The 14,616-nt window shown below is 39.2% G+C and overlaps 1 protein-coding gene across 4 annotated transcripts in view; it reads left to right on the top strand.

Annotated features, from left to right (window-relative positions):
* Window positions 1-14,616, top strand: part of svilb (supervillin b) — a 52,026-nt gene that overhangs the window by 16,993 nt on the left and 20,417 nt on the right. For 3 of the 4 annotated variants that reach the window (XM_067452716.1, XM_067452715.1, XM_067452718.1), the window contains 10 exons: window positions 72-242; window positions 391-425; window positions 579-643; window positions 796-932; window positions 2,552-2,647; window positions 4,244-4,508; window positions 4,864-4,950; window positions 7,301-7,886; window positions 9,310-9,898; window positions 12,235-12,370. In XM_067452716.1, coding sequence (XP_067308817.1) covers window positions 72-242; window positions 391-425; window positions 579-643; window positions 796-932; window positions 2,552-2,647; window positions 4,244-4,508; window positions 4,864-4,950; window positions 7,301-7,886; window positions 9,310-9,898; window positions 12,235-12,370 — 2,167 coding nt within the window. The remainder of the gene's footprint in view (window positions 1-71; window positions 243-390; window positions 426-578; window positions 644-795; window positions 933-2,551; window positions 2,648-4,243; window positions 4,509-4,863; window positions 4,951-7,300; window positions 7,887-9,309; window positions 9,899-12,234; window positions 12,371-14,616) is intronic. The other variant, XM_067452717.1, reaches the window with a different exon arrangement.

The raw sequence follows: 14,616 nt of genomic DNA, 5'->3' as shown, positions 1-14,616 counted from the left end.
GTTTAGCTTTAGACACTCTGTACCTAACTAATTCTGAAAGTTTTTATTAAGACATTCTTTCCTGTTTAAAGGGAGTCTAAAGGTGACCAAGTTCCCATGGAGACTGATCCAGTCGTCAGCGGTGACCGGGAGAGAGGAGCACGTCGGCCTAGACGTTATATTTCCCCTAGTGATGACAGGAAATCATCTGAAAGGTTTAGAACCCAGCCAATTACATCAGCCGAAAGGATGGAGTCTGATAGGTACAGTGAAACAGGAAGTTGTATGTTGCACTAAAACTGCCAGTATCTGTAATGTTCATTTGTTTGTGGCCACAGTATATAGCCATACCACACCAACTGAATCATCAGGGTCAGTTCTTTTTGTTCTTTTTTGTACTTTTATCTTCAGGTCCCGTCTTAGTCCAGAGATTCAAAATACAGAATGTGAGTCAAAATTGAAGCAATAGCAAAAACAAATAGCAAAATGTTGTATTAAATAGCAACAGCTGTGATTTGACCATAGTCATGCTTTTACACAACAGTTCTATAAAGCAATTAATATGGAGTAACTTTGGTTGAACCCTCTCTTTTGTCTAGTGGATGAGGAAAAAATGGATGAACGAGCTAAAATGAGCGTGGCAGCCAAGAGGTCTCTCTTCAGGGTATCAACTCTCTGTAGCATACACTACTTGTTGAATATGAAATGCCACATGAAACTAATACCTACACAAACATTAATAATATATATTTAGTTAGTTAATGTAGTTAACATTAACTTTGTATGCTTGTGACCTCTCCTGATCTCGTCTGGCAGGAGCTGGAGAAGACTTCCGAGGGAGGTGTACCCAAACCTCGGTCACGCAACGCTGCCGTTGAGCGGAGACTCAGGCGAGTGCAGGATCGCTCACGGACACAGCCGATCACGTCAGAGGAAGTTGTCATTGCTGCTACGTAAGTTATTTCCTGCTTTTTGTGATGTAAAGGATCTGGTTTTCAAATCATTAAATCTTACCTGCTAGTTTAAAGAACCAGTCAAACTAATAATTATTCAGACACCAGATATTATTATTTTTACTAGTGGGTACAGGGCACTATAGTCCATCTGTGTAAGTTATGATAGCAAAACAAAGCAAACTGACATATTCTACCCCAAAATTAAAAAAAACTAAATGATGCATTACTTGGTCATTGGTTGACCTAAATTGGTATTATCTAATTGTGTACTTAAATTTAACAGCTGATTGGTTGATTGTAATCCATGACATATCTTTCTATCAAAGTTATCCGACATTGTCATGATGAATTTGTTTTAATTTTTGTCATATTTCATTACCATTTTCTAAACTATAGCAAATAAACTTTGATAATGTGAGAAAATGTTGAAGGTGTCTGAATACATTTAGGTTTGACTGTAGTTTTGCCAGAAGTTATAAAGTGTTTACTCACCTTCATGATATTCTAAGCCAGACTGCTGTTGTTTTTTCGGCGAAACCCAAAGATAATTTTGTGGAAGCAAGTAATATCAACAACTAATGACAAAATACTTTTTCAAGTTTTTGGTCATTAGAAATGGTGAATATTTGTAGCAGCTTGAAATTTCACTTTTTGTGTTTGTGGGGGAAAAAATGACAGCGTACAGAGGCCTGTTGCATGAAGCTAGTTTACAGATCCATATGAATCCAACCTGGTTTAGATCAGGTTTAACTGGCTCACAATGCTCTTTAGAAATGCTCTTTGTCAATTCAGGCTTAATTCGGAGTTTGCTGAATTTTTAAAGCTAAAGTGTGTGCATGTGCAGCAAACAGCCAATGACATTGAAAGAGTCCGTTTGATTCACTTCTCGCGAGAGAGATACAATGTCAATACAAGTCGATCACACATTTTCACACACAGGTCAAAACACACATAAATACACAAACACTCTATCTGTTTAGAGAGAGAGGTTTGAAAGCAAATGTAATATTAATTGTAAATTAAAATAATAATAATTTGAATATATTATATGAATTATGCATAATTATCATTATTATTATAAATAATTAGCAGCAAAAGATTGGCAATTTTGCCGCCTTTCACTCTAAAATGCTATCATTTGGAGAGCGATATACAGGGTGAATAGCTTTATTGTATCAGCTTGTCACTTTGCTCACAGCAGATTGGTTCAGTTTTAGTCTGTGGTTTCTGACCCTGCATAAAATCTGGAGCAGGTTAGCCATGAAGCGCAAGTTACCGTGGAAAAGAAACCCACTAAATGCCCATCCACCGTCTTGAGAATGAAAAAACAGCTCAAACTAATCTCAAACTTACCTGGATAACTACTGAAACCTGCTTCATGCTAAAGGCCACAGGTGTACAACATTAGGGTGGGTAAATAATGACTGATTTTTTCATTGTGGGTTAACTGCTCCATTAAAAGATATACCCATCACTTAATGCTATAAATGACTAATTTCTTTTGGACATTTTCATTTTGACCCTGATCATTCTATGATTTGTTCTTCACCCTTACTTTTGCAGTAATTCTTGTTCACTTCACTGTACCATTCCTTTTGTTTTGTCCTCCTCTAAAGTTACCCTGCTCCCCCTTCCCAAGTCATCACTGTTCAAACCACTGCTCCCAGAATCCCCAGTCCTGCCGTAGTCAGCACTTCCATGACTAGCTTCAGGTATCATTTGAATGCTTTGTTTTATTTTGTATATTTTTCTGTGTATACACGATACTTTAGGACTTGTTGTCTTGAACTGCATGCTGTTTCCTAATTTGCTTATTGCTTGGCTTGGTCTTTTTATAGAGACGTGTGTTCTTTGACCACATGATTGCATATTAATATAGGATTCATGCCATATTTGAGAGAAAGAGTCTAATTAACTGGTTCATTCATTCTGGTGCATTGGATTATTCATTTCTTAAAAATGTCTCAGTAGAATGTTTATGTGGCAGTGTGCCATCTGCTGGTGGATTTTACATCCACAGCACGCTGGTGTAAATTGTTGTTGGGAGTGTGAAAACAGAATGGCTGGCATGCAATTATAGGGTGATGCAGTTCCTCAATTTTGAAATGTGAGCATGTGTCTGTGTGTACTAAAAAGTAAGAGTATATTAATGTGTGTGTGAGCATGTGCAGATGTTTTGGGTGTCTACATCAGCGCGTGGTCACCCAGATTAGCTGTAAATAGTCACATGGTAAGCAGCAAAACACATTGCGTTCTTCATGCACACCCAAATGTCAGAGGTGTCACCTGTCTGTTAAAACTTTTCTGAAAGTGACATGGGGGAGAGATTCACCTAAACTAGAGCAAAAAACAAACAAACAAAAAATGTTCCCTCAAATTAAGTAAAATAACACAACACGAATGCATTTGATTCATTCTTTTGTTTTGTTTTTTGTGTATAGACTAAACATTTGGCTAGGCAGTGATTTGAGCTCCATTTGTGTGTTATAATAAGGTGAAACTTACACCTGTTTACTAAGTTCTTGCCACTGTCTGTAAAAAAAAAAATATAAATATAAAATTTGTATATAATAAATAATACAATTGTGTGTGTGTGTGTGTGTGTGTGTGTGTGTGTGTGTGTGTGTGTGTGTGTGTGTGTGTATACATACATACGTACATACATACACAGTATATCTTTTTTTATATTAATGGAAGTGTCTAACATTGCTTTCTATATGTAGTGTTTTTCGTTACTTTTTATTAGGTGTAACAGAATAAGGACACATTTCTTCACTTACTTCTCCTCCTAGTTTTCCCCCCCAGTTTGTTTTTCTCTCCGCTGACTGAATAAAATGTATCATATTGCTCTGTTTAACATAAAGGCACAAACTAGGAGTTACTGGGGTACTTAATATAACTGTAACCCTGAACCACAAAAGCAGTCATAAAGGTAAATGTTTTGAAATTGAGATTATTGAGAAAAGTATTGAAAAAATCACCTTTAAAGTTAGCAATGCTACTACTACTAATATTTATATATATATATATATATATATATATATTTACAGGAAGTAGGAAATTTACAAACTATAATAATTGAACATGCTCTTATTTGATGATTTTTGGCATAAAAGAAAAATTTACAATTTTGACCCATACATCGTGTTGTTGCTATTGCCACAAATATACCTGTTCGGCTTATGACTGGTTTTGTCGTCCAGGGTTAAAACTGTTTAAGTTAAGTTGTGCTGTTTTGTTAGCAGCTGGACTGGTCTCTGTGTACAGTGTTTTATTATAGCATAAACAACCTGTAATTCTCCTCCCAGTTTGCAGGCATCATCAGCACACGGATCAGCCCACCATGAGCAGGAGAAAGATGATGTTTCAAAGGAGGCGGTTGAGGGAAAAGTGGGCTTTGGGCCTGAGGAACCCGACTTATCAGCACTAAGCCTGGCTGAGAAGATGGCATTATTCAATCGCTTGTCTCAACCCTCTGGCCAATCAGAAAACGGACCCCGCTCTGACACACGCCAGCGTAGGGCCAACGCCCGCTTTCAGACTCAACCTATTACCCAGGGTGAAGTTGATCAGGTGAGGCCTCTTTCTTTTTACCTCTTTTTGTGGAAACCACCAGTAAATGGATAATTTTGTTTTGAGCAATTTAAAGGGGAAGTCTATCATTTTATGCTATTTGCATCAAGTTTACAGAGATTATGCATTCTCATTTGTCAGTTATAAGACCATTCGTTATTTCACAGTCTCTGTGTGCTTCTGTGTATTTGTAAATGATTTCAGGTCGGTGCTGGTACTGGCCTAGCGAGATGATTAAAGAGGGATTTTAAACAGAAAAACACTCAATTTGTCTTTCGTTCTGATTCATATAGCAGTTGTAGTTGACTTCAGTCAGTAGTCTTTTGAAAGTGAAGAGACAATGTGCCTTTCACAGGAATTTACAAAAGAAGTAGACCCGTCCAGTCTCACAGATCAACGCGCTGTGACTAATGATTCTGTTGGTCCCCCTCAGACCGAGCAAGTAAGAGACACTGGACTGAGACACTTGATTGGCTGAGCAGTGAGAGCTTTGCCTTGCAGCAGCTGCTGATTGGTTAATTGCTGAGGCCTCGACAACATTGCATTTTCAAACTGGATATTTGTTGTTGTTGAGTTGCATTATAACTGCTTTGATTTAGATTTTGGTTTAATTTCTTAATTTAGTAACTGCGTTTCACTGCATTCTGTCATTTACTCAACCTCATGTTTTTAAAAACATGGCTGGTAGGGGGGGTCATCACAATTTAACGTGGTCATAACACGTTTTGAAGCAATAAACTCACAGCTTTATTGTTAATGGAGAAAGACGCTGCACAGACACGGGCAATTCATACACACACATCTCTCTTTCTATTGATAATTATTTAAATACATGCTATATATTATGCACTACTTTATCTGTTTCTCTGAATGCTAGTTCTAACTGTAACTGACAAAGCTTCAAAACGTCAACAGCTTAAGTTGTTAATGCTTGCAAATGACCATGGTTCACGCAGCCTAATCTTAATTGTATGCGCTTTTAGTGTACTTCAAATCCTAAAAGTATATATTTTTAAAAACCTACTTGGAAATAATATACTATTAATGAGATAAGAGGCCACTTATGTGTACATAACTTTCATGGCTGTTTTTAAAGGGTTACTTCAGCGATTAGCATATGGCTTTGTATCAGTAGACACCCTGGAGTATATTCAATTGATCGTGTGTGCCCTCCTCATATCCCCCTGAGACGAGAGATTTATGCATTTTATTTGTATAGAATTTTAATTTTAAAATAATTTCACATTTCTACTACAGTTTAAATACAGATTAATCTTCCCAGCACTAAAGTACTTTAACACACTTAGGTGCAATTAAGTACAGTTAGTTTTTTAAGCACTTTATAGTAATATCATAACATATTTTTCTTTTAAAGTGCATTTTAAATGATTGTTTTAATAATCTTTGTCATGCATTAAATAAATTCACATTACGGTGTGTTGACGAACATACCAAAGCACATGTACACGTACTTGATTATTATTTGAACTGTACTGTGGAATTATATATTACAGTTAATGTATCTTAATGTACTAAATTGCAACTTCATCATTACAAATGTGTATTTACAAATATTTTTATTAAATGCATAATATATAAGTTTTAATAGAAATTATATTTAAAGCATATTTTAGTTTACCAGAAATGCCTGTCAGTACATTCAGCAGCACAGTAACTTTATTTCAAGGAGAATAGAAGCAAAAATGAAATTACACATAAATATGTACTTTTAGGCAGGTCAAAAAAGCTAATTAAATAAAATTCAACTAATTGAGCTTAGTGTAAATATTAACTATAATACATTTTCATGTAAATGCAAATAACGTGTCCGAAAACATTACATTCAGTTCACACTTAAGTATAAACAATTAACAAGTCACAATGGGCAACTTTTATGGTGCTTTTTTGTAGGTTTCTTTTTTTTAGGTGAACTATTCCTTTTAAAGGTGCTGTATGTAAGTTTTTGACTGTACTAAAGCATAAAAATACCACAATATGATTGCAGACATTTAGGAAACATGCTGAGTTCATACTAGTTTCTCTGAAAAACAACACTACGCCAGATATTCTACTTTGACGCGTGTTCTGTCAGAATGTCTGTTTTTGTGTGAGCGAAACACGCTGCCAGTTCACCCAATAGTTTTTTGACACCACAGGTTGTAAATTGGTGGAAAACGCAGCATATAGTAGCCATTGAAGCCAGCAAACTAACTGGGTCTGAGAATATCGCAGCTTCTACCCGATCAAAAAGCCTCACATCCATCTGAAAATCTATATGAACTGAAGCGCATTAAAACGCAGATAAAGCAAATCATCTTACAGTGTGCGAGTATCCTTGCCTTCCATTGTCAATTGTTCTTATTCCTGTTACGTGTCATCAAACTGGAAACCCGTGTGAACGTCGAGTTGAGGAGGAGGGGGCAGGGCAAACAATATTTTGAGTACCCATTTGCAGTACCCATTTCAACCACTAGCTGTTATTCGTACATACAGCACCTTTAAATAAGTGAGTCTGTGATTGCTATGAGAGAAATTCTGTTGTTTGTAAAGAAAGTGGAATTATAATCGTGAAACACCCAGACCTTGATGATGTTAGTGACGTAATCAAAAAATCTGGTTTGTTGCATGTCTGAGAAGTTAACTGATTAGGTTTTTTGGTATGCAAAACGCATCCAATCTCTGCAAGCTGCCTGTGTGTCCTGCATATGACCTCTGACCTCTCTGGGTTCTGTAAATGTGAACGGCACCTAAAAAGACATCTGAAAACACAACTGTTCTTTCTTTCTCTCCAGCTGCAAAATGGAAGCGTGAAGTTGGAGCCTCTCTCTGCATCATTGGTCCGTTCTGTTACCGCGGTCACCGCCCAGGCCTCTGTTGCCATGGTGACAAGCGCTTCCCCATTAATGACCGCAGATGTTCGCACGGGGATGTCCGCGGCTCCGCCCTCCACGCAGCCCTCACCCAATCAGACTCAGCTTCCAGCCTATGAGAGAGGAGTTCGATACTTCAGTCTTACAGAGAGCGGGGAAAATCCCACACCTGATGTTCAGTCTCCACCTCCCGCAGAACAGCCCGGCCAATCAGCGAACGGTAAGGGTGGGGCCGCGCTGACTTCAGCCAACGGCCAGAGGCAGGGTGAAAGTGGGCGGAGGGGAAGACTTGGGTATTTAGGGAGAGAGGAGAGAGAGACAGAGCTCCCCAGTGCGACTTCCCCTCCGCACACACATGCACTCAGACACACACCCCCTCACGGCAGGGGAGATGCAGAGCTGAGCAACCCGCGAGAGAAAGAAAGCACACCCGTCTCGCAGGGAGGTTACATTTCACCAGACGCTCATCAGACGGCAAGAGGAAGCGGCCCCAGAGCTGTCATCTCAGGTAAGGTTAGACAGAATTCTTTTAAAAAGGGTGCAAACCTCTCAGCTGCATCTATTGTTTCTGCCATTGCAATCTCTCTCACACACACACACACACACACACACACACACACACACACACACACACACACACACACACACGCATGCATGCATGCTGTACGTCTGCATGATGCAGCCGGCATCTGATTGGGTTAACTCGGTTAACCGGGCTCCCAGCCTACATGCTGCTCGAGTCGAATGTGATTAGCATAATTTATCATACATCAAGTGTGTGGCTCTCTTTGTCTGAGCCGTGCAAAACTAATGATGCCGAAATGAATCGGGCAGAAGGCAAAGTGGAGGGATTCTCTCCTCCGTGGCTTTTGTTTGCGCTCCCCGCTAAAGCTGATACTATCCATGAAGCAAGAGGCGTGTATGTGTGAATTTTGTAGTAAAGAGGGAGATGAATGAAAGACTGGAGCGGAAAGACGGATGGAAGTGCGCTCAGCACACATGCACACACTGATACAGACATGTTGTCACCCCACAGAAAAAAAAACACAGTAGGTTATCAGGTTCATGTCTGCTACATGTTAAAGGACAGCCATGACGGCAGAATGCGACAGTGGGTTTTAATAAAGGAGGCAGAGGTTTTTATGTGTCTGTGTGGTACTGGTGCTGTATGCTGATGTCTGGTCATGTGTGTCAGGTATTGATTGCGCCCTATGATAAGTGTGTGTGTGTGTGTGTGTGTGTGTGTGTGTGTGTGTGTGTGTGTGTGTGTGTGTGTGTGTGTTAGCTGATGTGTAATGCAGTTTCTAGGTTTTATGAGTGATTTTTTTCTGGTGCACTGAAAAGCTATGACACACATGTGTGTGTATTCTTTAATGGATGGATGTAAATATTTGAATATTATATTAGTGTTAGCTGCTTGATCAGCTGCTTGATTTGTACTGATATAACACTTCTGGTTATGGGGTCAATCTCATAAAAGTGTGTTATGCCCAGTTCATCTCCCTCTGCATAAAAAAGAAAACCTTTTACTTTATTTATTTTTATTTCAAATACATTTTCACTGATAACTCAAATACGATTCTGTATTATTCTACATTAAAGTACAAAATATCTAAAAGTCCAAAGTGCTTCACCAGCTCACCAAGTATATTTTGATTATTTCATATGCCTCTGGTTCCAGGGTCAATATCATGAATCCCCATTAAAAACCACAACCAAAAGGTTTTTTTCTTTTGAGTTCCCATTATCAGAGTTCTCTTATTTAAATAATGGCTCTTATTAGATTATCAAATCAGCAAACTATTTTGACAAAATATAATAATTATATAAAAATAATAATAATATTCCTAAAATGACCTAATTGTACTTTATTTATGCACACACTTTGTATGTGTATTTGCTCTCATGCTACACTCAATGTGTTTCTCCAGATGTCCCGGATCCCAGCGTTCCCGTGAGGGTGGTGAGCACTGCTGCGGTCTCCTCCAGAAGTTCTTCACACACCTCAAACTCGCTCGCTTACCTCCAGCAAACCCAGTCGTACACTCCTCTGCAACCTCAACCAAAACCGGCGCAGCACCCTCAAGCCTACACACCGACACACACCCGACCTCAAACGCAACCCTACAGCCCGCTGACACCGCCACAGACACAGGCCAAACTACAAACACACCTCGTTTCTGACTTTCAACCTCACACCCACGTTGACTCTCAGGCTCCTCCATGGCAAACTCAGGTTTACTCTGAACCTCAGCGGCAGACACAAACCAGAGTACCGCCGCAGACGCAGCCGAAACCTCAATCCTTCCTTCCACCTCAGTCACATGCCTACATTCCCTCTCAACCCAAGATAGCCCCTCAAACCCAGCCAAAACCCCAGTGCTTCATACCACCTCAAACACAACCCCAAGAAGAGATCCTGGGAAAATACGGCCCATCTGGACCCATCGTCTCCAAAGACCAACAGCCAGAGATCCACGAAGATCCAGAGGCCATGACATCTATGTCAATCAAAGAGAGGTGGGTTTTGGTTACTTCACTTGTACGTCAGCTGTGAGCATCCCACCCTGTAAAAACCTATTTCTGGGAGAACCCAGAAAATACACAATTGTATTATACTATTATATTCATTCGCATATGCTGCCTAACACAGGTTTGTTTATTCATTAGTATTTGTGTGCCGAAAGTCATGTAGTTGAGTGGGATGAAAAAAGAGATTTGAAACGCATGATAATAGGAGAACGGGCGATAGGAGGACTGAGGTTGTTTTCTCCATTCTGGCTCTGAAGGAGTTTTGGTTCCTTGCCACTGTTGCCTTTTGGCTTTTGGCTTGCTCAGTTAGGGACACCTAAATTTCAACAAAATTACTGATATGCCCACATTGACTCCATATGATCATTGAAATTAGCTGGATAACATCACCGTTTTCACCTGAGCAGCTGTACAGACAAATCAAATTGTGTTGCATTATCTTCCTCTTAACATTGTGAAGCTGCTTTGAAACAATTGGACTTGTAAAAAGCACTATAATTAGGTGATTTGATAATACCAGGTGTAACGGTAATGGTCGGACCTCTTTTAATTGGTTCACCAAAAATGCATCTTAATACCAGGTGGAAACAGACTTTCTTTCTCTCGTGCTCAAATTTACGGGCTATTGCATATAATTTGTGGCCATCAAGGAGCCTATCAATAGGGGGTATGCACGTGACATCACTGTATGCCGGAGTGACTGCGGTTCTGCCCACTGAGTGTATATTCATAAAAGTGTAAATACTACAAAAATCACGCAAAACGCATCTAAAACGGTAAAGAGCTTTGCGACTGACTTTACAAATAGATTTGACAAGAAACCTATTGTATTTTTTTACAGAATGTCAAAATCTACAGAAAAGATAAGCAAATGGATCGCTGCAATTCACAGAAACAGCTGGAGTTCAGGCAGCGAAAGGGGATTTGCAGTTAGCATTTTGACGATATGTTGAATTTTGGGGTAAAATCATACCCTATATATTGGATTGTTATTAATTTGTATTGACAACTCAACTGAATAATTACCATTTTATATTCTGCGTAATTCGATGTATTTAAATAAACATTGACAAAACTATACAATTTCCCAGATTAAGACCTGCCTATATTTGTTCACAGGCAAATTTGTATTTCTCTGGTGTTGAAATCAGGCACATATAAATGTCAGGTAACACGACTCCTGGCTGCATGTCAATATCCATGGATCACTGGCTCTTTGGGAAGTTGTAAGGAACAATATCAAGTCCAATTATTCGTTTAAACTGATAATCGTTTGTTTCTCTCATGCTTTCACAGTTTCACCTATTAAATCAGTCATACTGCAGGCTCTTTTGCCACTCAGTCCGGCTGTGGGGCCATGTTCCTTCGGGAAAGTGACATCAATGCATATCCTCTAGGGCGGCAGTGGCTCAGTGGTTAATATAGGTTGTCTACAAACCAGAAGGTTGGTGGTTCAATCCCTGGTTCCACCTGACCAAGTGTCGAAGTGTCCATGAACAAGACACCTAACCCCAGCTGCTCCCGACGAGCTGGATGGCGCCTTACATGGCTGACATCGCCGTCGGTGTATGAATGGGTGAATGTGAGGCAAAATGTAAAGCGCTTTGGATAAAAGCGCTATATATAAATGCAGTCCATCCTCTATATAGGAGTTGTTGTTTTTTTACAATTTAAAAAAACAGTTTTCTATTTTTTATATTAATCATAATTTATTTGTGTGATGGGAAATCTGAATTTTCACCATCATTACGCCAGTCTTCAGTTTCTCATGATCATTCAGAAATCTGAAAAAAAAATGTATTATCAATTTTGTGCGTGTATTCTTTTAAGCTAGAAAGCAAGATTTTTGTGCATCAGTGTCAGGATTTGATAATGAAAGGTAGCATAATAGCATGTTATGAAGCATACTCATGGCATATTGTGGTGTAAGCGACAGTGGCACATGGCTGGAGATTTTGCAGGGTGACTGGAGCTGTTCTCCTTCTGTCTTGTCTTATAAATGAAATTGGGTCATCTCTTCTCTCTGCGAGCGCTGGTAACGCGGACAGCACTATTTTAGTACTCCAGCCTTCCCCACAGGGCAGGATGAAATGAGTGTAGACAGAGAGATAGAGAGAACCAACCATGACAAAGTAGTATGAGAGAGCTGAATTGTGAATAATTTTTTATTTGGTGTGATTTCTGAATGAATTATGTACAACTAACAGCATCCCTTCAATTTCTTTTTCATTTGTAATTTCTTGCATTTTATACAGTAGATCTGCATGAGCTTTGCATCTACAATGTTCAAGATGGAGTAAAGCTTTAACACTTTTCTTTATCAGGTTAGCCATGTTGAAGAAAAGTGGAGAGGAAGATTGGAAAAACAGGATCAACAAGAAACAGGAAGCTGTACAGGAAGTGGTGTCTGTAAGCGACAAGAGTAGTCAAATAGTGGAGGAGCAAAGCTTTAAGAAAAAGGTAAGAATATGCCTGTCAAAATCAAATATGCAAACACATCACAGCTGTTTAAAAAAATAAAAATGACAGGATTACAATAGTCTTAGTGGTCCCCATCATCTACTCACTTTTCAAATGGTTCCAACATCTCTAGGTGCTGTCAATGATGTAAAAATGTATATATTATTGTAATTATTTTAAAGTAAATTATCTTATGTTCCACACATTGGCCATCTCAGAGTCAGAGAGCTTCTAAAAATCAGCCTCCTTAGAAACGCTTTAAACATTTATAACTTTAGTGGAGAAAGGCATATAGTTCATCATAACATCAATAATACATTATTCATGCTATATTCACCTGTCCCTTATTAAAGGGGGGGTGAAATGCTGTTTCATGCATACTGATCTTTTTACACTGTTAAAGACTTGGAATCCCATACTAAACATAGACAAAGTTTCAAAAGTTAAGGTGGACGTTTGATGGGAGTATTTCTTTGTCAAAAATACTACTTCCGGTTAGTCATAAGTTTCGGCAAGTTTTTTGAGATCATGCGTTCCCATTGACGTTAGTGGGGGCGGAATTTCCTTGTATGGGCCTTACGGACAATTCTACCGGAAGCGCGTGAGAGAGAGCGAGGGAGAGAGCGAAAGCAACAGCCTACGCCCATCAAAGCGCTGGCTTGTAGGATGCTAAACAGGTGATATAACCAGTAGCTACTGACTTACCCACTGATAGGCCGGCGGTCGATCTGTATTAGCACTTTCCTCACGCGACGGGCGAATCACTTTCCTCACAGAGCGACTCACTTTCCTCAGGCGGCAGGCGAATCGCTTTCCTCACTGAGCGAATCACTTTCCTCACGCGGCGGGCGAATCACTTTCCTCACCGAGCGACTCACTTTCCTCACGCGGCGGGCGAATCACTTTCCTCACTGAGCGAATCACTTTGCTCACAGAGCGAATCACTTTGCTCACAGAGCGAATCACTTTGCTCACAGAGCGACTCACTTTCCTCACTGCAGCGCGCTGCTGCACACGTCATTATTTAGCTCCACTCACACGACACGCCCCCACCCGCTCGGCTTTTTTCGGAAAGACTCGGAACAGCGCATCTTTCTTATATAATTATAAAAAAAATAAAGACTTTTCGGAGATATGCAGGATGTAATGCTACTCTATAGGTACTCAAGATTGACATGACACTGACTGAAACTGAGTGTTTCACCCCCCCTTTAAAGTTGTTCTTGTGCTCACTGTGGAAAAGCAGGATGACGGGGTCAGTAATTTGTTTTTGACGGTAGAGATCAAGGGGCGATTTCAAGCCGCGTTTTTGAGATCGTCTTTGGTTCATTGCAGTTTTAAGGAGAAAATACTCAGCAAAGGCATTGACTGATGGATTTGCACATGGTTTGTCTTCCTAACGTATATTCCAAACACTACATGGACATTTTAAATATAGTAGTGAAGTATTATTACTCAAATATGTCACACATGTGATAGCATTGGATTGGGACTGGTCAAATTACAAAAAAAGCACAGTGTCAGAAATGATTTGTTCTGCTCATTCTGCTATATAATTGACATGGGAAAATAACATTTATTTTCAAAAGATGTGAGAACAAAGTTCATTGGCATAATGCAACACCGTTAAAAGGGATAGTTCACCCAAAAAAGAAAATTAGCCCATGATTTAGTCACCCTCAAGCCATCCTAGGTGTATATGAATTTATTCTTTCAAACGAATACATAATAGACGGATAGAGTTATATTAAAAATATCCTGGCTAATCTGAGCTTTATAACGGTGGTGAATGGGAGCCCAAAAAAGTGCATCCATCCATTATTAAAGTAATCCACAGTAAAGGCCTTCTGAAGCGAACCAATGGGTTTTTGTAAGGAAAGAGCCATACCTAAAACTTTATAAGGTAAAATATTTAGCTTCCGCCAGACTGTAACGCCTCTTACAGTAAGTCATACGTTGCTCCAGTTATGTTTTTTTGTACATTGAATACAGAAGACAGTCTGGTAGAAGCTAGATATTTTACTTTGTAATGTGTTAAATATGGATATTTTTCTTTCACAAAAACATCTCTTTGCTTCAGAAAGCCTTTATTGACCACCCAGAGCCATGTGGAGCACTAACTGCCATTAGAAAACTTGGATTAGCCAAGATGTTTTATATATATAACTGATTGTATTTGTCTGAAAGAAGAAAGTCATATACACCTAGAATGAAATCATGGGATAATTTTCATTTTTGGGTGAACT

This window comes from Pseudorasbora parva, chromosome 9, assembly GCF_024679245.1.
Source record: "Pseudorasbora parva isolate DD20220531a chromosome 9, ASM2467924v1, whole genome shotgun sequence".
Taxonomy (NCBI): Eukaryota; Metazoa; Chordata; class Actinopteri; order Cypriniformes; family Gobionidae; genus Pseudorasbora; species Pseudorasbora parva.
The sequence above is the reverse complement of the archived record's forward strand: the minus strand, read 5'-3'. Positions and strand labels throughout refer to the sequence as shown.